This window comes from Hippopotamus amphibius, chromosome 7, assembly GCF_030028045.1.
Source record: "Hippopotamus amphibius kiboko isolate mHipAmp2 chromosome 7, mHipAmp2.hap2, whole genome shotgun sequence".
Classification (NCBI taxonomy): domain Eukaryota; kingdom Metazoa; phylum Chordata; class Mammalia; order Artiodactyla; family Hippopotamidae; genus Hippopotamus; species Hippopotamus amphibius.
The window spans coordinates 84,360,455-84,385,847 of record NC_080192.1 but is presented as its reverse complement, the minus strand read 5'-3'; the positions used below and the strand labels follow the sequence as shown (position 1 = coordinate 84,385,847).

The 25,393-nt window shown below is 41.4% G+C and overlaps 2 protein-coding genes across 15 annotated transcripts in view; both read right to left on the bottom strand.

Annotated features, from left to right (window-relative positions):
* CCDC138 (coiled-coil domain containing 138) overlaps window positions 1-12,091 on the bottom strand; it is a 58,071-nt gene extending 45,980 nt beyond the window's left edge. For 3 of the 10 annotated variants that reach the window (XM_057741738.1, XM_057741740.1, XM_057741744.1), the window contains exons 1-6: window positions 11,978-12,091; window positions 11,456-11,513; window positions 10,846-10,971; window positions 8,730-8,852; window positions 6,855-7,042; window positions 1,429-1,587 (exon numbers count right to left, since the gene is read on the bottom strand). In XM_057741738.1, the coding sequence (XP_057597721.1) occupies window positions 1,429-1,587; window positions 6,855-7,042; window positions 8,730-8,852; window positions 10,846-10,971; window positions 11,456-11,513; window positions 11,978-12,070 (747 nt within the window). In that variant the 5' untranslated portion in view covers window positions 12,071-12,091. Of the gene's footprint in view, window positions 1-1,428; window positions 1,588-3,573; window positions 3,796-6,854; window positions 7,043-8,729; window positions 8,858-10,845; window positions 10,972-11,455; window positions 11,514-11,675; window positions 11,854-11,977 lie in introns of those variants that run through there. The other 7 variants (XM_057741739.1, XM_057741742.1, XM_057741741.1 and 4 more) reach the window with 7 other exon arrangements.
* Window positions 12,092-13,862: 1,771 nt separating this feature from the next.
* LOC130856437 (E3 SUMO-protein ligase RanBP2-like) overlaps window positions 13,863-25,393 on the bottom strand; it is a 56,022-nt gene continuing 44,491 nt past the window's right edge. For all 5 annotated transcript variants that reach the window (XM_057740700.1, XM_057740702.1, XM_057740705.1 and 2 more), the window contains 6 exons: window positions 20,865-21,069; window positions 20,229-20,330; window positions 16,816-16,961; window positions 15,178-15,451; window positions 14,717-15,051; window positions 13,863-14,372 (listed from right to left, as the gene is read on the bottom strand). In XM_057740700.1, coding sequence (XP_057596683.1) covers window positions 14,067-14,372; window positions 14,717-15,051; window positions 15,178-15,451; window positions 16,816-16,961; window positions 20,229-20,330; window positions 20,865-21,069 — 1,368 coding nt within the window. In that variant the 3' untranslated portion in view covers window positions 13,863-14,066. The remainder of the gene's footprint in view (window positions 14,373-14,716; window positions 15,052-15,177; window positions 15,452-16,815; window positions 16,962-20,228; window positions 20,331-20,864; window positions 21,070-25,393) is intronic.

Sequence of the window (25,393 nt, the reverse complement as noted above, 5' to 3'; positions counted from 1 at the left end):
CTCCCCTACCCCCCACGCACTCACGCACGTCCCACTGCGCACAAGCACATTAAAGACCCAGAGCATCACAGCAGAGGCTCAGGTTCCCCAGCAATGCCTGCACAATAGGCTCCAGAGCAACAGCACAGGCTTCGGAAACCGAGTGAGGGGGGCACGGCCCACACGGTGAGAAAACACTCAGCCTCAACTCACTGGGCTCACTGCTTAAGAAATGAATGCATACAATCAACATTCTCCGGAACATTATGAAAGGACCCAGATATGTCAATTATATCTTAATAAAAATGCTAAAAAAAAAAAAAAGGACCCAGAATCTATACAAAATAAATATACAAAAGTCCCAAAGACAATCCCAAACTCACTGGACATACAAAGAACCAGAAAAATGTGACTAGGTTTCAAGAAAAATGCCAATCCTGAGATGATCTAGTGGGATTTTTAACTGAATTCCAAATGCCAATGAATGCAAATAGAAAGATAGAAATTCTCATGAGAAAAACGGAAAATAATTGGAAAATTTAGAGCTTTAGAATATCAGAAATAAAAAAATTCTCTAGATGAGCTCAACTGCAACATGGAAATGAAAGAAGAAATTGTGATCACGTGATCAAATCTGAAGGACAGGGAAGAAAAGGACCGGTGAGAGGAAGCGCCTCAGAAACCTACAGGGTGACCGCAAACTGGGTGCTTGCTGGGGGCTCAGAGGGGATAACTGCAAAGGAACATGAGGAAACTCTGGGAGCTGGGACTACACTTCTTGATTACGGAGCTGATCACAGGACTGCAGCACTCTCAAAACAAAAAATAAACTCTCCTCTGTGTAAGTTACACATACAGTAACCCACCTCTTGACATGAAGCAAAGAAGGATACCATACCACCTAAATGATATTCTCGATAAACATATTTAACCTGAATATAAACATTAGGAAACAATCAGGCAAATACAGAATAAGACATACTCTATAAGGCTACTGGCCAAGAGTCTTCAAAGCAAAGCTTCACAAAAAGCAAAAATGGTGACGTGGACTGCTCTAGATTCAGAGAAACCAGAGATTTGCCTGCATTTTGTCTAATTCCTTCATGGGAGAACACAACAAAACAAAAAGCAATAAAAGACAACTTAGGAACCCAATGGGAAAGTGAATGTGGACTGTGTATTTATATTAAGTCAAAATATTTAATTAGCACGAATTTCCTGTTTGATATAATGGTGTGGAGAACGTCCTCATTCTTAGGAGATGCATAGCACAGAGGAAGGACTTAAGGGTGCTGGCTCTTCATTTTTGCAACAGACCTTCAGCTGGTCCAGGAGAAAATGTGAGGGGGAGAGGGAAGGGGGGAGAAGCTGAGCAAATGTGAACAAGCAGGGAACCCAAACCAGGGGAGAAGAGGCTGCTTTCCTCTAAAGTCAGTGCCATGCACTTACCTCCTTCATGATCTGAAACCTTGTAAGAACCTCTTCTTTGACACCTTTAATTTTACTCAAGGCACTTTCATGTCTAAAAAGCAGCTCTTCTCTCTCAACCAGAAAACGTTCTCGCTTTTGAAGTTCTTCAGCAAATTCCTGTTGTGCTGCAGTTTCACACTGTATGGAAAAGGTAGAGTTTAGTGTTTTTCAGAAGCACACAAGCCAATGGTACAAGTGAGAGTCTCATTCACTGACATGGTAGCTCAATCAAACAGCATTTAGGACACACGGGAACCAAGCGAGCGCAGACGCTGTAACAGCCAGACCAGCACCCAGGTGACCCTGCACGTTGCAAAATGACAGGATCCACCTGCGAGATTCCACCATGAGGACTCAGGAGATTTTGGGTTGCAAACCAGGTGAGCACTGTGGGGCTCCCTGCACCCACCAGGACACCCTCCACTCCTCCCCTCTGCACCTTCTCACCTGGGCTGCTGCTCCAGCCACCCTCCCTGCCCCCACGCCACAGGCTGAGCGCCCCTGAAGAAAGCCTCACACCTGAAGAGGAGTGCTGTCCAACACTCATCCTCCAACCCCAAGCAGGCTCCTGTGTGGCCCAGCAATCCTCTCACTTCCCTCCACTCCCCACGGCATCTACGCAAACCTTCCCCACCCTCCACCTTGACCCCATCACCTCCTACAGCCTCTGTGTGGACAGCCAGGTCTCTGCCTTCACGGCGAACAGAAGACAGCTCGAGGACACAGCCTCAAAAGGGGAGGCTGGGCTCCCTCCACCTCTGCCTCCTGGGGAGACTGCTGCCAACCAGTGGTCTATTATTTCCAAAGCCCCCGCTCCCGTCTCAGTAGAAATGAAATCTCTCTGGAGCCTGCCCACTGGCCTCCCCCACTTCAGAAACTTCTTTAAAATGTTGTCTACGTCTGCTGAGCTGTCTTTACGTCCCCACCACTCCTCAACTTAATCTAGCCTCAACCCACGTCCACTACTGAACCGGCTGCCCCATCACTGAACCTGCAGTCCTGGTTTCACTGCATCTCTACGCATCTCAACGCATCTCACACTCTGGTCCCTGCCTTCCTCACCTCTCTGACAGCACCTCCACCTGGTCCCCTCTCCCCTCTGCAGGCTTTACTCCCTGCGCTGCCCTTCAATTACTGTTCCTCCTTGAGACTGGGCATTAAGCTGCTTTCTTTCTCCACACTTTCTCTGCTTGGTTCCATCCACTCAGGGGCTAAGAGCACCACATACACGCTCACCATTTCGAAGCTGCAGTGCTCTGCTCTTTCTCCCAGGCTCCAGACTCAAGCCTAAACTGCCTTATTTACATCTCCACCTGTGTGCTCTCAAGCAGCACAAAATACTCATGTACAAAATTGAATTCAATTAGCCATCAGGGGACTGCAAATCAAAACCACTAGACAGCACTTCACATCCACTAGGATGGCTGGAATCAAAACACAGAAACTAGAACCCTTGTGCAGCACTGGAGGGATGTAAAATGATGCAGTCGTTTTGAAAAACAGTTTGACGGTTCCTCAAAAAGTGACGCACACAGGGCTAGCATATGACCCAGCAATTCTACTCCCAGGTGCACACCCAGGAGAGGTGAAAGCACATGTCCACACAAAACTCAAACACGAGTGTTCAGAGCCGCATTAGTCTTGTTGGTCAAAAAGTGGAAACAACCTGAATGTCCACCAACTGATGAATGGATAAAGAAAATGCAGAATATCCTTATAATGGAATATTATTCAATAACAAAAAGGAACAAAGTACTGATACATGCTGCAACATGGATAAACCTTGGAAATATCATGCTAAGTGAAAAAAGCCAGTTACTTCATGTTTATATGAAACATACTACATATTTATATGAAAAGTCCAAAACAGGCAAATTTTCATAGAGACAGAATATAGATTAGTGGATGTTTAAGGCTGAAGTGAGTAGAGAGAGACATGAGGAGAGATATGTAAAGGGTAAGAAGGCTTCTTACTGGGATAATGAAAGTAGTCTAAAATTGGCTAGGGTGATGGCCGGTGTAACTCTTTGAATATACTAAAAATAAATGAACTGCATGCTTTAAAAAAAAATCAGAGGCCCCTGTAACATGCGATGACACAGCAAAAAGATGTTGTCTACAAACCTGGAAGCTGGCTCTCATCAGACCCCGACCTGCCACTTCCTGCATCGCCTGACAGGCCCCAGGAAGGTACACCTCCTCCTCCCTTTCCTGGGATGGCCCAGGTTCAGGCTCTCTTCTGACCACCAGTTCTGGATGCAAAAGCTTTCTGCACACGACCAGCCTCCCCTCTGAAAATCCAGCAAGGCCTCAGTCCCAGCAGTTCCTGAGGCAGATGGATGAAGCCTGCAGAGGGATGGGTTCTACAACAATCATTTTAAGACTCCCCACAGTCAACTGCGGGCAAAAACTTGTTGGAGTCTTTTCCTCTTAGCAGATGACGAAAGCCAAAAAATTCTAACATGGTGTTTATGCGGTTTGATTAACAAAGAACCACAGAATTTTGGAGAATTGAAACTGAATTCCTGGACACGGGCTTGTCACCTCGAATACTCTCAAGATCTTTGTTTGCACTGCAGATTACTATCCTGGTTTGCTTAAAAATGTGGTTTTATCATTAGTATCTGAGCTCAGAGAGAATCAAGTTAATGAACTCAACATGTGAAGGCAGAAAATACAAACTACAACATCACTGAGACACCCATTGGATCATGGGACGTAAGTGAGCAGGCGCTGCCCCGCTGGAGGACCATGTGGTGCTTGTGCTACTGCCTCACGAGTGAGGGAGCAGGCAAGTTGTCTGCTGGGCACACTCCATCTTGTTGTGCATTTACACAGAAATAAAGTCTGGTGATTTATAGGCTGGAATGCAAAATGGCAATTAAAATGAATGAACTAAATCTACATTTCCCACATACGTAAATCTCAAAAATGCAATAATAATGAAGCAAGGCAGTTGCAAAGAGATATCCACACTATGTCACTACGTGACATTTTAAATCACTCCAAACAACACATACACATGAATACATAAAGGGTTTAGTTAAAACGACAGAAACATCCACACTAGGTTCAGAGGAGGGCTTAACCCTGGGAAGAGAGGAAATGGGATGGGAGACGGGTGCTTCAACTGTGACTGAAACGCTTTACTTCTTTAAAAATATCAAACAGAAATATTAATAAAATGTTAATATAATAAAATACAGGTAAGGGCACACAATTGATGTTTTTCTACGCATTGTATTTTATAAACTTTTAAAACCTAATATACAGGGACTTCCCTGGCAGTCCAGTGGTTAAGACTCCATGCTTCCACTGCTGAGGGCATGCGTTCGATTTCTGGTCGAGGATGATAAGATCCCACATGCCGCGTGGTGCAGCCAAAAAATTAAAAATGAAAAACAAAAAACCCCCACTAAAATAGTGTTACCTAGTAAAATAAAGAAAATGAAGAAATTATTTGCTGCAAAAAAAGTCAGAACTTTTAAAAAAATGGAATTAGTTAATACTCACCTTCTCTAGTTTTGTTCCCTATCTCAGCAAAAAGTAGCCCATTTCCAACAGCCAAAAAACGGGCCTGTAGTTCCCCCTGAACTACAAGCCTATGGCACATCTCCTAAATCAAAACAATCTCCAAGACCTTCTGATCCCATCTCTTAACTATGTTTAGGGTCCCCCGGCTCCCCTCCACCCCCAGGGCCCTCACCCTAACCCAGGGCACTGCTCCTACCTCTTCACACTGCACCCACTCCAGACCTCACCTACTGGCCGCAGCTCCTAGGATCTCTATGCAAATGATGCCCACACTTAGGGACCCAGCCAAGACCTATTTTCTGACTGCCAGTCTGATACATTTAACAGCTTTCACTATATCTCCATTTAACTCTCGAACCTGATCCATTCCAGATGAAAATCTCGATCTTCCTCCCTAAGTCCATTCTTCCTCCAAGTGGTACAAACCAGAAATGCAGGAATCATCCTCAACACCTTATTCTCTCCGCACCACATCCAATATTATCACCCCAAGTCCAAAATAAACCTCCAATCTACTCACTTCTGTTCTTCTGCCACCATCATCCCTCACCTGGACCACTGCAGTAGAACATCCTATCTGGGCTACCAACTTCCACACCTGTCCCCTCCAATCCACTTATTTAAGCAACTCTGCAGTCACCTGCTACATTTCCCTTGAAATGAGTGTTCCCAGGCCTCAGGGGCTTCTCATACCTGAATGTTCTGTCTACAATGGACCTCTTTCACTGGGCTATATGCTACCCAACCTTCAGCGTTTGACTTCAATGTTATTTTCTTGGACATACCTTGCCTGGCCTCTCAATCCACTCCAAACAGGTGTTCATATTATATTACTCACTAAAAACTGTAAAATTGTAACTATATTATACATCACTTCTAATCACATATGCATCACTTCTAATCACATTCACATCACTTCTAATAAACTACGCACGGCAAGGACCATATATACTCTATTTACTTCTATGTACTGAGCACTTAACATGAAAAAACATATTAACAGGTGTTTAAATATTTGTTGAATGAATGAAATCACCCAGTACAACAAAAATGTATTTAATGACAACACAATAAAAGACCACAAAGTAATTTTTAAAATCAGATTAAACTACAGATCAATTAAACCAGATTAATCCACTGTACTTCATTTTTTAATTAAATATTTATATCCTTATTGTGTTTGCTGTAGATGGGTGCTTGGAACCATTACTCTTTCTTACCCTGTAAAGTACAGTCGAAGGCATCCTAATGCACTGGTTTCAACCTAGCACTCCTCGGCCTGAGCTGTTAGCATCTCCTCTCCGCTCCTCTCCTTGTTAACTTCTCTCTCTCTATCAAGTTACCAGGCTAAGTCGCTCCCTGAACTTTCCCCCAGTGATTTTAGACCAAAATAATCTTCTGAAATGCTATAGTAATTATAATTTGAATTATTTAGACAAAATGATACTGGCTTTTAAAAAATGTTTATTTCACATGTATAAAAACGTATTTCCAACTAGAAGAATTTCAAACAGAAATTGTTATTACATATACTTTTGCTTCCTTCTGTACTCCCACTTAGTGAATGCTTGATAAATACATGAATTACATCCTTTAGAGACAATGAAGATAAAGGCTACTGTTCTGAACGGAATTCTGGTGAGAGCCAACAGATGAACTTCTTACACATAAGTATTTAAAACAATGGATCTAGAACACCTACTTCAAACAACATACTTTACCAACAAATTCTGTTTTATTTCTTCAGTAAGGATGAGATGTAAACACTTATCTAAAACAATTAAAATGAAACACCTATGTTCATGTTTTCTAAACGCTGGATGTTTATAACAGAAACATTTCTGGATCCTCAGTTCAGACTGAGCCCTCACCTGCAGTTTCTGGTGTATTTGGAGTAACTCATCGTAGATCTGGCTGACCTGACGTGGAAGCACACCCTGCTTGTTTGAGGCTCTGGACACTGGGGAGCTGACACGTTTCAAAGGAGAGTCACTGGCATCACTATAACAGTCAGTCCAATTCCTTGAATCTAAGGCCAAATTAGTTGGCCAGGCAACTGCTAAGAAAATAAAATTTAAATTAAAAACTTAATTTATAGTTTTAAATATCCTCACAGTATTGTTAAAAAGTTTCAAGTACTATATGTATAAAGAACGATACAGCAAACAGTTAACATTTAGAAAATTTGGGCGAAGGCCATACAGGAATTCTTTGTGGTCTTTGTGAAACTTCTCTGTAAATCTGAAATTATTTCAAAACTGTGTCCACAAAAACACCCATGGATTAACTGCCTAGGCCAAGAAATGGAAAGTTACCTCTGAAACCCCTGAATACATTCCCTTCTCTCCCTTACACCAAATTAACCACTAACCCAAATACAGTGTTATCACTGCTTCACTTGTTTTCAACTCTTACTACTTATGTTTAATTATTTGTTTTGCCTGTTTTTAAACTTCATATAATGTCTGTAAGTAAATAATCACATAATTACATAACCTCTATAACCTCCCCTGTTAAATAACACATTCTCATGTTAATGATGGCAGCAGGTCCACCAATCTCCACTGCTTCACCCTGTGCGGTTCTCGTGCGTGGACATCTGAGCTGTGCTGTCCAGAGGCCAGGTGGCCTTGTACCTGGCTCCTGGCGCCTGTGGTGAGAGCTCTTCTAGGGTACACGACTAGCAGCAACACTGCAGAATCGCAGGGTACATGTGCAGGTTCAACTGCACTAGTGATGCCAACTCGTTCCCAAAGTTAACCCACTCCCCCATTGGCAGCTTCTCTGCCAACACTGCACTGTCAAAACACAGGCTCTGCTGATACCAAGCACAGTGGTTTTCATTTGCACTGCCCTCCAGCTGAGAGCGTGTCCCACAGTACTCCCCACCTTGCAGACTGGGGGAACCAAGATAAAAAATGGGAATTTTTAAAAAGGAAAACATTTCCGTTCCCTCACTCAGCAAAGACCCTTCAAGGGTAAGACACCCTCAGCGCTCCGCCTGCCCCTCCAGGCTCCCGTCCCACCAGTCTCAGCCTAAATACTCCTTAGTTCTCTCAACTTTTAAACACACTCAACTTTTTTTTAATAGGTTATCTTGGATTTCCAACTGTTATCAGTGGGAAAATTCACCACACTGCAAGAAACAGAAGCCCGCAGAATTACTGTTCACTTTCCTCCCACGCTGAGGTGAACCATGAGGGGGACAGAGAAGCAAATGCTCTCTGTGCCGAGGAAACACAGAGGCTCCCACGGGGAAGCCAGTCCTGCAGCCAAGATGGGAGGGCGTCACCCCTGGTTGCCTCTTTTCCTGAAATCCTGACAAAAGTAGGATAGGTGGCCAGGAACACAGAGAGCAACTACCGGCTCAGGGCCAAAGGAAGCCAGAACTCAAGGGATCTAGACTATTCTCCTAAAATGTTTAAGGCCTACTACCACAATCTCAATTCCTGACAAATACTAACATGGAAAACAACAGAAGAAATTACAAAAATGTTCAGTTGATTATTAAGTTATTTTGATAAGCTTTGAGAGTGTAGAAATTCTACGGGAAAATCATGCAGTTTATTTTTCCTTTCTCCTTTAACTTAATGACAAGCACAGTAACCACCTCATGGCTTACAAAAATCCAGGACACAGAAATACAGACCCCTGAGAACCAGTGTTGTTACCATGGGGTAAGCTTCATGTGTCTTACTTGACAGTTACTGTTTAAACGATTCTTCTAAAATGAGTATTTCTCTTACCTCTGTCTATCTCTTTAAAAGACTGCTTGTTTATTTTGGAGGTACTAACTCTATGATCATTCCCAATGAACTCTTCTTCTGTTTCCCGTTGTTTCAAGTCTTGAAAAGAATCCAGTTCATCATCTAGGCTTTAAAAAAAATTCTATCACAGCATTCTGGAAGATTTCTACAGCATTTAAAGAGGAGACTGCTTTTCAAATATTAGCAGCATAACAGTTGAGAAAATGTAACAAGTAAACATTTTTAAAAATGCAAAAAAAGTACCAGTCACTGATGCTGAAAACTCACTACAAAGATCTGTCTACACATTCAAACAGGCTCAACTGCAAACTGCACCCCCTGCAGACGCTCTACCTGCCACACTCCTCCTTCTGGCCCTGGATACTGCTGATCTAACAGGCACTGCTGTCTCTAATTGTAGCTAAGAGAACTAGAGTTTAGGGTGAGGAGACTTAACCCTAAAGTTAAATAACTGACAGGTGATATAACTAGCAAAAGCTGAAGCAGAACTAGAATCCCAAATGTTCTCTCCAAAAAGATCATCTGAACATTGACATTTCCACAGCAGTGCTGTTCAAAGGGAATATACTGCAATTCACAAAAGACAATTTAAAATTTTTGAGAATTCCCTGGCAGTCCAATGGTTAGGACTCCATGCTCTCACTGCTGAGGGCCTGAGTTTAATCCCTGGTCAGGGAACTAAGATCCTGCAAGCCGCGTGGCACTGCCAGAAAGAAAAAAATAAAATAAAACAAAATTCTAACAGCCGCAGTAAAAACATAAAAAGACTTGAAATTTTAATATATTATATTTAACCCAGTATATCTAAAAGATTATCATTTTAACATACAATCAATATTTAAAAATAAGATACTTTACATTCTTTTACCCACCTTTAAAATTCAGTGTGTATTTTATTTTACACTGTCAGCACATTTCAATTCAGACCAGCCCCATCTCAAGGACTCAATAGACACATGTGACCTGTGTTGAGCGGCTCAATGACTCCACACTAGACCACAACTAGGGAATGTGGAAAAACTGTCCACTGTTATAAAAGTTTCACAGTTCAAAAGCTTCAACTTGTAACTTGAAATCATACCCAGACCACTTACTATAAATATGACAAAACTATCAGTTAAATATAAGAAAATGATTTCCATGAATTCAAAATTAACTTCCAGGAATTTTCTGTTTCCTTCCTCTATATTCGATCTACCCCATATCCAAAACTTGACTCCAGATCAACTAGGTGACTTTGTGAGCACCAAAGAAAACAGCAATAACAGTAACGATGATAACAGTGACGCATCTGAGTGCTTTTCTATGTACTGAACGCTGTTCTAAGTGCTTCACGTGGATTAATTCAATTAATTAGAGAATGAAGCAATTCAAGCTCCAAAATATCAATCACATTAATAACAGATATTTTAGGCACAATTTTCTTTTTTTTCTCTCAATTACCTCATTTCATTTTGTATATGTACACATCTTTATGGTTTAATGTTATTTCAAAATGTTTGCTCCCTCTTGATACCTTAGCACTTCCTTCTGCCACATATTTTTGGCATTAACAGTATTCAACTTAGAACTTTATTTCACCTTAGCTTCCATTGTTTTCACACTGGTTTCACCCGGAGTAAAATCTCCTCTACAATAACTGCTGACTCCTAGCCCAGCACCACATCATATACATACTGTTAGGTGTTGATACCAACTCCCCAGGCTGACTTCTTCCATCTCTCTTCTACCTAAAACAGTGCTTACCACACCACCAGACAGACTGCCGCCTAACAAACTTGTAGTCATTTTTATCCTAGTTCCTTATTTAAAAAAAAAAAAAAGAAAAAAAAAAAGGAGCAAGGTCTTTATTTGGATCCTGAATGAATAGCTATCTATCATACCGTGTAAGTAACCTCGCATTATGCCCGCAAAGACGATGCTACCTCTGCGCTTTTATCAGATTCAGTAACAATCACCCACTCTCTCCAACTACATAGCAGACTGCAGGCAGCCCACGCCTCCTCCCAGAGAAAAGCAAAGACACAGGTAGCCCTTCCCCCTCCTTAGTTTCCCTAAATGCCCGGTAAGGGGGCCCCAGCAGGACTCAGGGTACCTTGCCAATTCACAGTCCCGCGCTTGAGGGCACCACGGGGGGATGCAGAGTCGCGCTTCCTCTCGTGAAAGTACCATCTCAACGAAGGACCACCCTTATCTCCACATGAGTAGATATCCAGGTCCTCTGTGAACAGGAAAAAAGACGGCAGAGGCTGCTCACTAAGGTCTGATACCCAACGACGTCATCTCGCCTCAGAAAGATAGGAGAGCAAAGCTACATGGAGATTCGTGTGTGTGTGTCTCTCCCTAATGCTAACTTGCAGAACACAGGCATCAAATCTGTTTTTAAATAACACTTATGTTCATCCCCACCCCACCCCCCCCAACACCGCATGTGATGCTGGCAACGACGCGGGGAAGCACACAGAGCAGGTGCCTCTAACCCTGTTCTATGGGTCGGAACCTAAGGACCGCAGACAGCATGCCAATTTCCCAAGTGTTCAGAAACAGCCCTCCTCCCACCTCGTCACGACATCCCGAACGTTCAGCACTTTATATCTCCCCTTTATGCATTTCAAGTAATAAACATCGTGCAATAAACGACATCTGCTGCTTTGAGAGAAAAAGCGAGGGCCTCCCCAGCGCGCGGACATCCGGCCCCGCCCTACCTAGGGTGCGGGGAGGCCGCCGCCGCCGCTCCGCCACGTCCGGCCGCCGGCGCCCGAGCTGGAAAAGAACAGAGCAGTGACCCGAGGCGGGCGCGGGCCGGCCTCACCCCGGTCCCGGTCCCCGTCCCCGCGCAACGCCCCCTCCCGACCAACCCGGCACACGCGCCGGATCCGCGCACAAAGGCGGCCACCGCGGATCCACCCGGCCGCGCACCCGCACCTTTCGGCGTGAAACAGGTTCGGACTCGCCGCTCTGGGCCGGGACCGAGGCGGTTCCGACCCGCACGCAAGTCACAGCCCGGAACGCCAGCCACGGCTCTGCACGGTGACACGCGCGGCTCCTCCGGCGTGCAGTGGCTGCCAGGAGCCCGCTCCCCGCACGCACACGCACACGCACGCCGGGTACGTGCACGCACCCCGCTACCGCCGCCGCCAGGGGCCCCGCCTCGCGCCCACGCTCCGACCCGCAGATCCGGCGACTCGCGGATTTGGCACGGGCCGACAGGCAGGACGGGATCTCACCTCGACGGGGCAGCTGGCCCCCAGGCCATAACGGCTTTTGAGGCGCTCCACCACCAGATCCTGCCCTGGTGGCTTCACCACCCTCAGCTCCATTGCCGCGGCGGCCGTCGTCTCCCTGGCAACGGCGAGGGGCGGGGCGAACGCTGTGGATGTGCGCCGTGACGCACGGCGCGCCCCGCCCCCGGCAGGACGCTGAGTCGCGCCGCGGCCGCCGTCGTCTCAGCAGCCGCCGTCGTCTCCGCAGCAACATCACTCTGACCTGCTGTGGGGTGGGCGCAGCGGCTGCGCGTCACGGCGCGCGCACGCCCCCCCCCCCCCCCCAGCCCCCGGCGTTCCGTCGGCGGACTTGGCTGGGCCCAGCAGCTGGCTTCTGTCCATGGTCAGGGGCCTTGGGGGCGCAGTGCCGGCCGGCGCGCGGGACTCTCTTACTCTCCTTTCTAGTCCTTTATTTCCCGAGGGTCGCGCGTGTTCCGCCGGGGTTGGGCTGAAGCGCCGTTCGGGCGGGGCTTTCTCATATAGCGCTCCAGCCCTTCTGAAGCAGCTGTGAGACACTAATCCTGGAGAAGTCGGTTTCAGCCAAAGTATTCTTTCCCAAGCCTGTGAGCCCACAGTTGCGTCTCCGGGTCCCCTCCGCAGCCTGGAATCCCTCAGGGGCGCCCGCCTTCACCCTGAACCGTGACAGCCACTAGTGTCCCCGCCGAGAAGCTGGGTCTTCGTGGCAGCCGCCCGCTCGCGCTGCCTCTCTCGCTCCCCTTCTCTGGGAGGGTCGGGAAGGTCCACCGCGCCCGACACGCGGACCCCACGTGACACCACCCCCTCCCCCACGGTCGGTGAGCAGGTGCTGTCCCATGACAGCTTGTTTCAAAACCCCAAACAGCGCGACTGTCACTACACAAAATGAGGCGACTCCACGGGGAAGAACGAGGGCGGAAGGCACCGCTGGCAGTGGTTGGAATCTGCAAAATGCGCTCTCACGGGGTTCTCAGTGGTTCTACACTGAGTAGGCTGATGAGAACGTCCCCCTTTTTCGTGGAACTTTTGACACTACCCATTTCCAAGTAAGTTTTCAGTGTATGCCCAACTTGAAAACAGTCCTTTCCTTTGGAGCTCTGGAAATTAGGTGGCAGTTTGAGTTTACAGATCTTTAATTATCCCTACTTTGTTTCCAGAATGAAAAAAACAACTAGATGCACAAGTAATGAATGTTTTAAATGTCATGGCTGTTAACAATCATCACTTTATTTTTGCTACAAAATTCACCAGAAAAACGTACTGCAACAATCTAGTATAAAGCAAATCTTTAACCAAAGAACATGGTATAGACCTTTTTAAAATACTCAAACTTTATCACAATAACTGCAATGAAAAATTCAAGTTCTATCAGAACCAAATGCAGTTTGAGGTAGTAGAAACAGATGACTTTTTGAAAAAATCTATATACTCAACTTACTTAAAATGTAAAAATTAATACCTTTGAAAGGGCACAGGAAGCTACATATTTTAAGGAAAGAAGGTATTCTGCTTAAAAGTTAATTTAACTATACAGGAGGTGCAAGAATTTATAGAAGAGCACTTTGGTTAAGTCTCTACCCTCTGTGGCTCTACCCATTCACAAGTGAATCTCTTCATAAATGAGCATACCAATAGTTAAAGTTACCAAATATATTCCAAATCTAAAATAAAAATTATCCAAGTCATGGTCCCTTTATTCAAACAGTAACTATATCCATGCAGGAAGTCTAGTATCTTCAAAGGAACTAAAATTAAATTGCATATATCATATTCCTTCAATAGTTTGAGAAGGTCTATTGCTTTTAACAAGATTAGTATTATTCCATTTTAATACAAATATGTCAGGAGTACATAAACACAAGTACACCTGAAATACACCAGTGTTTAAACTTTTATTTCACACCATGCAAGGTCAATTATAACATTAAAAAGTGACAACAGCTATAAGCTGCAATTTTACATTTATACATTGGAAACGTCCATTTTCAAAAGCTGAACATAATTACCATGTTGTCAAAACAGCTAGGCTTCAATTCAACTGTTTATACAGGTAAAATTTACTATGAAAAACAATGATTTATATCTGACCGCATTCTGTGATAATAATTCTTCGACTAACAGATCCTTTAGGAGAACCAAATGATTCAATCTTTTTCACAGTATCCATGCCATCTTTAACAAACCCAAATACTACATTCTTAAAGTCCAAACATTCTGCTTTTTTCAGTGTTATGAAGAATTGAGAATTATTGGTATTCTGGCCTCGATTCACCATCGATAGTAAGCCAGGACCAGTATGTTTCACATCAAAATTTTCATCTTCAAATTTATCTCCATAAATGGACCGTCCTCCTGTTCCATCATGGTTGGTGATATCTCCCCCCTGAAAAAAAGATTTCAATTAACAGGAAATCGCAAATAAAATGTTAAAATACATACAGAACTAACTATAAGGGTAGTTCCTAAATACCCAGCTTCTTTGAGAATGTAGTCTGAAAACTAAGAAATATCCCATTTGTGAAAGACAAGATCTTTTTTCCCACCCTTGATTTCTAGCAGGTTCAAGGCATCAGAAATATGAACGGTTTCAGGCTGAAAGTTCTTGTGGGGATAGAAGCTGGAGGTATGATGTAAAGCTGAAGAATTTTAAGGAGAAACACCCAAATTTCCCAAGTTGGTGTGCTGCACTTTTCTAGACACCCACTGTGATGTACAGTTAAGACTTGCCTGGCAAACAAAATCTGGAATTACTCTGTGAAACATGGAGTTCTTGAAACCGAAGCCCTTCTCTCCAGTGCACAGTGCTCTGAAGTTCTCAGCAGTTTGAGGAACAATGTTTGAAAATAATTCCATGGTTATACGTCCTAAAGGCTCATCATCTGCACAAACATCAAAAAACACCACAGGATTTGTCTCCTTTGATAACTCTCCTGTCAGTGATACCTGTCCTTTCTGGAGTTTGAATAAATTCTGTTGACATTCTTCAAATGTTTTCTTAAAACAATCAGCCATTTCTTTAGTTTTAAATCTCACTGCAAGCTGTTCCACTTTGGCTTCTCCATCTATTAAACAACAAACAACACAGTGACCTTAGTATTATAATAACTTTTATAAAATGTTTTATATACTTGTGATCAATTTTAGAAAAATCCCAAAACCAGAAAGTAGCATTTCAGTGTAGGACTCACCAGCATAATCTGAGGCAGTCCAAACTAAAGCATTGTTGGAAACATTCAAGGGTTTCAATTCCATTGTTTTGGTGATGACATGGTTTGCACACACTTTGAACACCTGGTCTCTTCTCATCAGGACCCGGTAGTAATTCTTCATTGTGTGCCAGAGGATCTTCATGTCTCCAACCCCACGCTCCTTCCACTGACTGGCCTCTCGATCCCACCTGTAAAGTTTGGCTCTCTCTTTAAATAAAATTTCTTCATCTTCTTCTCCAGATTTTACTTCTACCTGTGACAGGAGATGAAATGATCTATAAGCTGCTGCTTATAAAATATTCCATAACAAATTCCAAAGATCCAAATTCCTTTAGACACTGGCATGAACAGAATTTGAAAATTGTTAACATCCCAGGGTTACAAATACAACTGATTTGGATAAGACTGGAAAAATTTGTCATTACACATTTTCCTCTTACGTAGCATTGTTCCTCGTATTGGAAATTAAATGCATTCTTTTACAGGAGAGGTTTCAAAAAAATGCTTGTTCTTAAAGAGAAATATTATCTACTGATTGAGGTTGAAACTGATAAAAGTAATTTGCCTAAAACAACACTCTTATCCAGAAAAAGCACAATTTACTTTTCATTGAAAGGACTGTGGCAAGTGTGAGATTAGATGGGTTTTTTTTGCCCCTAGAATTAGTTATTGAAATCAAACATAAAAAATTAAGTTCTTCCCAACAATTTCATATAGAATTTACCAAATAACATTTGTATGTAGATTTTTTAAAAAAGACAATTTAAACTTAAAGGCTGAACGTCTAATAAAGAGCTTCCATTTGAAATGGTCAATGTTCTGAAAGAAATGCAAACAAGACCAGCCCTACAAATCAAGCCCCATGTCAAGTTTTAAAGTTAAAATGTGAAGTTATTGGGCATCATCAGAAAATCTACAAACAATAAATGCTGGAGAAGGTGTGGAGAAAAGGGAACCCTCTTGCACTGTTCATGGGAATGTAAAATACAGCCACTACGGAGAACAGTATGGAGGTTCCTTAAAAAAACTAAATATAGAGTTCCCATATGACCCAGCAATCCCACTACTGGGCATATACCCAGAGAAAACCATAATTCAAAAAGACACATGCACCCCAATGTTCACTGCAGCACTATTTACAATACACAGGGTCATGGAAGCAACCTAAATGTCCATCAACAGATGAACAGATAAAGAAGACGTGGTACATATACACAATGGAATATTATTCAGCCATAAGAAGGAACAAAACTGGGACATTTTTAGAGACATGGATGGACCTAGAGACTGTCATGCAGAGTGAAGTAAGTCAGGAAAACAAATATCGTATATCAACACATATATGCGGAATCTAGAAAAATGGTACAAATCAACTGGTTTGCAAGGCAGGAATAGACACACAGATGTATAAAGAACAAACATGGACACCAATGGGGGAAGGGGGGGTGGGGATGGATTGGGAGATTGAGATTGCCATATACACATTACTAATAAAAAAAAATACCAAATTGTACACTTTAAATATATGCAGTTTATTGTATGTCAATTGTATCTCAATAAAAGTTCTTGGGAAAAAATGTGAAGTTATTAGTAAGGTTTTCACTCTTTAATATTTACCTCTGGTAATGACACTATTGGTTCAAAATGGATATCTTCATTATGAACTACCTCTTCATCACTACCATCTTCGTCTTCACCAACTTTACTGGCTGACTGTGCTCCGAACACAGCTGCTCCAGTATTTGCCCACTGGAAATTTTTATCTGATGAATAAATTAGGGTATTTAAATAGTGGTATCTATCTTAATCAGCTTTTAATTCCCATTAGATTACTTAATGAATGAATCTAATTTCCAATGAAATTAGACTGGACAATGTGACACACTTCTAATAAAAATGATTACAACTGTGTTCTTCTGTCAAGTTAATCTCATGTGGCGAGCATACAGGACATTTAGTAATGTCTATGCCTGGATATACAGATACTTAGGTCTTCATGATAGTAAACTACACAAGAACTTTCAGTTATGAAGCAGGTTCTTAATTAAAAGTACATACTTTGGACAACTCAGCTCAGCTCCAAAGGTAGTTTATTTCATAAAACATTCTAACACATGAAAAATATAACTTTTGAATGTAAAAATGTTCTCAAAGAGGCCACATCTGCTACTTCTAAATTAGCCAAAGCACACAAAACAGGTTTGTAACATCTCTACCTCAACTTCCTAAGGTAACTAGAGCGGGAGCTTAAACTTCTTGGCCAGGGGGCACTGGCAGTGTTGGGAGAAGCTCACTGACCCCCCCCAACTGTCCTCAAGCAACACTAGGCTTAATGTAGGGGTGAAACGGCTCCCCACTCCCACGCAGAGGAACAAAGACTTTTACTCTCCTTTACACCTGGAGAAGGTGAAAACTAAAAGCTTCTTCATCCGCCTATCAAATGAGAGGACCCAGCCTGCTAATACATTCCCCACTATCTTAGACGGAAGAAATCTCTCAACTCCTCATCAGTAATCCTACACCTAATGCAAAAACTCAGAAGGCAAAAATGTCATGGATCAGTTAAAAGATCAGCACCTTGAAGAAAGAACAAAATGAGTGTCTAAAACAGTAATTCCTTCTAAGCCAGGTTTAATGTGAAGAAAAAAACAGAAGAAAAAAAAAAAGAAAGAAAGAAAGAAATTCTTAAGAAGATACAGCAAAAGAATGCTCTGAAACAAGAAAAGCACAATCTCAGGTTGTGTGGAGGCTTCCTGAGAATGGTAACCACAGATCTAGATGATACACAGGTGTAGGGCTTGAAAATAACTGGTTCAGGAACTCCCAAGCAGAAGAAATGTTTAAATTAACCCAGCAGCCTGAGAGGTATGGCAGAGAGTCTCAAAATTCCTCTAAAGCAATGGTTCTTAACACTGTGTGCATATTAAAATCACACCAAGAGCTTCCGTAAAATACCAATGCCTGGACCCCACGCCCAGAGAAGCCCAAAATAACTATTTTTTTGTTTTCTTTAAAAAGCTCCCAAGAAATTCTAATATGAAGCCAAGAGTTGAAAACCACTGCTCTAAAGGGACAAGAGAAAGAATCTATACAGTAAAAGTATAAAGATATGCACGTCAATAATCAATATCAACAATAACTGTATTCCAGGTAATAGTACCTAGGCAGCTTCCACTCTGTGTCCAGGTTTAATGAAAACATTACAAAATCTCAAGGAAATAGGATAAAATGTCAATCACAGACAAAGGGGAGCAGCAGATAAACAGGTGTTCCTTATTTTCTCCTAGTTTCCATATAAAATATTACACAAAAGACACAGAGTGACTGACAGACCTGATTGTGAAGAGGACTTTCAGGAGAAAATAGGGGGAAGAAAGGAACAAAAGAAAACAAAGTGAAACAAAGATAAAATGAACAGATGAAGAAAATGTAATCACCACAGAAATAACATGTAATAGAGGGGAAAAGGAAAAGGAAAACTCCTCGGAGCTTAAAACAAACCAAAACAAAAAGTTTAGAATAAAAAGGTCCACAAAAGGCCTGAAATAAGTTTAAACAACAACAACAACAAAATACTATTCTGGTGAAATTGATGACCTTTAAAAAAAGAAAATTAAATCCTACAAGCTCTTAATCAAAGAAGGCAAGACTGAAATTCTAAAGTATTAAAAAATTTACAAGTGTGAAAATTCCCCATGAAAACCTATGAAGTTGATTGCAGGGGATTTAGTTTCAAAATGCTAGTCTGTGCTTATTAAGCACAATCTAAATTAAATAAAGCAGGCATTCAACACATAAGAAAACTAATGATAATTTAAAGCAAAGTAATGACAAAATCTGAAGATAAATAAAAAACATAAGCAAAAGGAGAACTGATAAAACCAAAAGCTACTTCTTTGAAAAGACAAAGCACAAGTTCCCATCAGATCTAAGAACAAAACAAAATAAGAAATGTAGTTTAAAAAAGAGCTCGGTGAATAATTTCACTGAAAAAGGAGTGAAGGTCAGCAAGTAATGCTCAGGACAAGCCTCCCACACAGGATTTGGGAGTCTTGCCTACCTCACAGTTCACCGTACAGTACTGATGGAGTACTTTGAAAAAGGTATCAAGCAACACAAGTATCCACTGTTATTTGACTTTTTCTTTATGGATAATTATACCCACTAGACTGCTTCATTTGCTGACCTATGATCCTGTGACCTCAGGCTACTTAAATAAATTAAAAATAAAGCAACTTGACATCAGTGAAGCTATGAATTCCAACATAACACAATATCTGAAGGTAATTTTTTAAAGTTTTATATGTGTTTCCATAAATGACAGGAACTGTGAAACAAGTAAAAATATGTGAGAGGGAAGAACACTATTCTGAATTAATCATGTAAGTATATATCTTCAATAAAATTTACTACACAAATTAAGCATCTTGTTCAATTTAGGTGGTGCTATAATCAGATATGTGAAAGACATTTTAAGAATGAGAAAATATGCCAATAAACTTTAAACAATCAAGGAAAAGGATTACTTTCTACAAAGGATACCCAAATGGACCAAAAATAGAAAAAACACTGGAGAAGATGGGAACAAAGCTCACCAGTTATAAATTAGCACAACCCTCATATTAAAAAGCACAATTTATTGCAAAAACAGAAAACTGCAAAATCTCCTTAAAAATTACAGATGCACAGATCTTAAAATATTAGTAAATCAAAAGTTTAACTAAAAGAACAATGCACCAATCCCAAGGTTATTCCAAAACTGAAGTGACAGTTCTGCATTTCAGGATGGGGAAGACTAGCACCATGAGTTACAATGAATTAAGAGAAAATTCTTATGGTTATGTTAATAATAGCAAAAATAACAGTAAAATAGAGGTCCTTCCTTTATTAAAACAAACACTAGACAGCTAGAGGGTAGGGCTGGGGAAAGAAATGGCTAGGTAAGTAACAACACTGCAACAAAGGGCTTGCTCCTCCAGGTGTGCCTACTTCTGTAACACAATCATTAAAATCTCTGCTCCAGATCTTACCTTTCGAACCAAAAGCAAAATCCCCAGAATTACTGGAGGCCAAGTCTGCAAATGACAGCCCTGTGCTACTTCCAAATCCAAATGAAACTGTTTTGCTTTCCACTGGCAAAAGGAAAAGGGCAAATTAATATTTCATTTTAATATACGTTGAACATCAAAGCTATACCCAGGACCCAAAGAGAACAGAGGTAGGACCTGCTGTACTACTGAGAGGGATGGGGTGGAGAGCATCTGTAATCTGGTTATTTCTCTGAAGAAAACTTATAAAAGACATGCAAGTTCTGAGCTGCTTAATTAAGTTTTCAGGTACTATTCTCAATGAACAATACACCAAAAGGATACCCAAAAGCACTTTTTAAAAATGAGATGTAGATCTATACTAAGTCAGATAGAGAACTATACAGTTTCTGCTTTACAGTCTAATAAAATCTAAAACATTCATTCAAATGCAGGATTTAGGAAATATCTAAAAAAGATTTTTTAAAGCAAAATATCTCATGCCCCTTTATACATCTCAAAATTTGTTCAAAGAAAGGGAGTTTCCAGATCTACATTTAAAAGTCTACCTTCTCAAAACCACAGGTGTACCTTATGTAACACATTCCTAGGTTTTTATAAACATATGTCAAATTGTACCTTGGCTTGTAGAATCTGTATCATTTTCCTTTCTAGTAGATAAATCCACAGGTTTGTCAACAGTTCCAGAAGAAACAGGTGGTGAACTGATAGATTTGGTAGTAAACTCTGGTTCTTCAGATTTACACAAAAATGGTACAGTCACTTTAGTGCCATCTATACACACACTGTCAGCTGTGCTAGTTATGTCCTCATTCTGGGATTTCTGCAAAGAGGAAGTAACAAATAACGATGCCATTAAGTACTGATTGACCAAAAGGATCATATACCCTATTTTAAAAGAAATTGAGGACTTGGGAGTTTTGGACAAAACAGAGTAAGCACATTTTTTTCTCTCCCATTCCACCCGCCCTCCTATCTCTCCCAGCACCTACAACTGAACTGGACTGAAACAGATAAAGTGACTATAAGAAGCCTCTGAAAAGCGGATGAAAGCAGGAGGATTAAGAATCTCAAGACATGAAGCAATGTGAAGGCCCACCTGTGAAGAGCACTGGCTGAGATGCAGGTGGCAAGCCAGGCCTGATGATGAGACCACGAACAGCTCAGCCTCCACGGGGCGGCCCGTTGGGGTTCCCGTGCCATAGCCAGAACCCGAGGAGGTCCTGGCCTAAGTTGACTGCCACCCAAGCTGCTTCTGGTGGTGCTGAGCCACGTGCCCCCATGCACGCTGCTGGGGCACTGCCACCAGATGTGCTGGCACTACTGGGGCGCGGGTGCACCTCCAGGCCCTGTGGCCCATCATCTGAAGCTGCCTGTCCCCAGCCAATGAGGCTGGCCCCTACCTCCTGGACTGCTTCTGCAAGCACAGACTGATAGGACACAACCTCCTGTGAGACCCCCAGGGCAAAGACGGCTTCTGGAAACGGACTAGGCTGAGCCATGGGGACCGCTGGGGAGGAGGAAAAAGGTGAGGTCATACCTGGGGCCCCTTTGCTGACCTGCTTCCTACCGGCCTACAGGGATTGTCACAACAAGAAAGTACTGAACCTGGAAGAAGAGGGTTTCTAGCCAGAGCTGCTGGATAGTGGCAAGAGATCGGAGATTTTCTCTGACTGACCTCCAGTTTTACAGAAAAAGAAAGCCCCTCACGATGGTGTATGGTCCCCAGCTGTAAAGACTACTGGAGAGACAGGCAAAGTGACCATTTGAAATTCTGGCCTTACCAAATTCACTTTCAATCAAGACACCATAAACATCCCCCCTGTGAAGAGCCATCTCATTAGATGTACTTACAGTAAACTTCTGTTTTTAACGTGGGGAAACAACAACAACAACAACACTCTCAACACCTGAGGGTCTGGTGGTAAGAACCTTGTGGGTTTTTCCTACCCCTACCCACCAACCCATATCCTAGCCAGGGTACTAGAGATGTTCAAAAAATTGCAGCTGCCGATGGCACAGATGGAAAAGGTTCCAAGAGAAGTCAACTCTCTTTGGCTGAGGATGGGGAATGTCATGAAATGATCCATGTATTGAATGATCAGAAAAATTCTGAAAAACTGTTAACAATGTTCCAAGTAAGAACAAGTACTCTTAAAACAAATGATAACACAGGTGTCAGGCAAAATATTATAAAGTATAAAAGAAAATCCAATGGGAATTTACAACTGAAAAGATACAATAACAAATAAAAAAATTTACAGAATGCTTCATCCAACTGCAGCAGAATACATGTTCTTCTGAAGCACACATGGAACATTTATGAAGACCACGTTCTAGGCCATAAAACAAACTTCAGCAAATTTAAGAGAAGAGAAATCATACAAAGTATACTCTCAGTCCATAATGGAATTAAACAACAAATCACTAACAGAAATATGGGTAGAAAAAATCTCCAAATATCTGGAAATTAAACAACACACTTTTAATAATTCACATCAAAAAGTCTCTGGACAAATTAAAAATACTTTGAACGAAATAAAAATGAAACTACAACTTACCAAAATTTGTGGAATGCAACAAAAGCAAGGAAGGGGAACTTCGCAGTACTGAATACACATACTAAAAAGAAGATCTAAAATTGATAAACTTTCACCTTAAGAAACTAGAGAAGGAAAAGCAGTATAAACGGAAAGCACAAAGAACTAAAGAAATAAAGAAAAGCAGAGCAGGAATCAATAAAACAGGAAATTAATAGAGAAAAAATTAACAATAAAGGACAGATTCTTTGAAAAGGCCAATAAAATTTGATAAACTTCTAGCCAAGCTCACCATGAAAACAAAACAGATGACATAAATTACCAACATCAGAAATGAATCAGGAGCTATCAACACTGATCCATGGACATTAAATGGGTAATAAATTTTAATGAACTTCACACACTTCACGAAACGAACACCATTATGCCCACAAATTTGATAATGTAGATGAAATGGACCAACCAACTCCTCAAAAGACACAACCTAACAAAAGTGAAATAGATAATATGAATAGGCCTATATTTATTAAAGAAAATGTATCATCAATTAATATCCTTAAAAAAAAAAGTATGTACCAGGCCCAGATGGTTTCAGTGGTAAATTCTATCAAACATTTAAGAAAGAAATATTACCAATTTCCACAATGTACTCCAGAAAACAGAAGCAGAGGGAACACTCCCTAACAAAGTACTTGAAGCAAAAACTGACAGGAGAAACAGACACGCTTGCCAACATCCCTCTTAATAATCAATAGGACAAGCAGAAGAAAATCAGCAAGAATACACTGGACTTATACAGCACAATATCAACTGATGATCTATTTAAAAACCTGTTTTCCATGCAAAATCAGCAGACTCCACATTCTTCTCAAGTTTACAATGAACACGCCACCAAGACAGCCCTCATTAATTCTACAAGAACTGAAGTTGTTCAAAATACGTTCGTAGACAATAAGGGAATTAAACCAGAAATCAGTAACAATGATATCTGGAAAATCGCCAAATATTTGGAAGAAACATACTTCTATCTAATGCATATATGGAAAAGAATGTCTCAAGGAAAATAAGTACTTTGAACTGAATGAAAATGAAAATACCACCTATTAAAACTTGTAGGATAGAGCTAAACAGCTGTTAGGGAGAAACTTAAAATGTGTATTAGAAATGAAGAATTGTCTTAAATCAGTAATTTAAGCTTCCACCTTAAGAAATTAGAAAGAGAGCAAAATAAACTGAAAACAACATTTTTCAAGGATTAATGGTAATGAATGTACTTCCTCACAAGGGAATACCACCCAGTGACAGAAAGGAACACACTTCCCTACACAGAGTAACTGGGCCAAATCTCAAAGGCATTATGCTGAGCAAAAAAAGCTGTAAAGGTTACATACTGTATGATTCCATTCACACTAGTCTGGAAAAGGCAAAAACAGATCAGCAGTTGGCAGAGGTTCTGGAGGGGAACTGAACTGAGAGGGACGGTAGGAAGGAACTCTTTGGAGTGTTGGAACTATTCTGTGCACTGCCTGTGGTGGGGTTACAAGAATCCAGGCACGTGTAAGAATTCACAGAAAACAGACACAACAGAAAGTGAATTGCACTTATGTAAACTTTAAAAATACAAACGAAAAAGTTATTATTTCTTAATGACTGAAGCACAAGGAAAAGATAATCCATTCTGTGCCTGTCAAATGATTTAGGCTATCACAGCAGTATTATTCATAATAGCCAAAAAGAAGAAACAACCCAAATGGCCACTGACAGATGAATGGATAAATAAAACGTGGTACATTGATACACTGGAAGATTATTTGGCCATAAAATGGAATCATATACAAATAAATACTACAATATAGATATACCTCAAAAACTTAGTAAAAGAAAGCATACACAAAGGACCACATATTATTATAATTTGTTCATATGAAATGTCAGAAAAATCTACAGACAGAAAAGGTACATCAGTGGTTATTCAGACCTAGAGGAGATGGGTGGAAATGGGGAAGGGTGGCAACTGCTAGAGAGTAAAGGAGCTTCTTCTTAGGATGATGAAAATGTTCTAAAACTGACTGTGGCGAACACACTAAAAACTACTGAGTTGTACATTTTAAAATGGGTAAATTGTATCACAATACGTTACCCCCAAAATGTAGGCTAGATTACTCAGAGGAGGGGAGTATCTTAATTCAGCTCCTAACACATTCTCCACTTCAGAGTCCATGAATGAAAAACTCTTGTGGACAAATCAAATACTGTATCCCCAATCCTCAGCATGGTGCTAGCTCATAGTAAGCACTTAGAAATACCGTACACTTAGGCGTTTTATGCCAGGGATGCATATATGAAGATCCAGCATAGTTCAAGATGAATCAGACAGTGTAAAGCAGGAAGGACGCATCCCAACAGGATGTAAATCCATATCCAATACACAGCATATTTTAGCTTTAATGGTTGTTAGTACTGTTTCATCTGTGTATCAAAGGGTGCTCTCCTCCAAAATTACAATTCATTTTGGCAATTTTTTTCCAACCCTTATAGTGACTTACCACGTTTAATTTCTATGCCAAAGGTATTTCTGGACAGCCCCTAGGACCGCTACTTAATGAA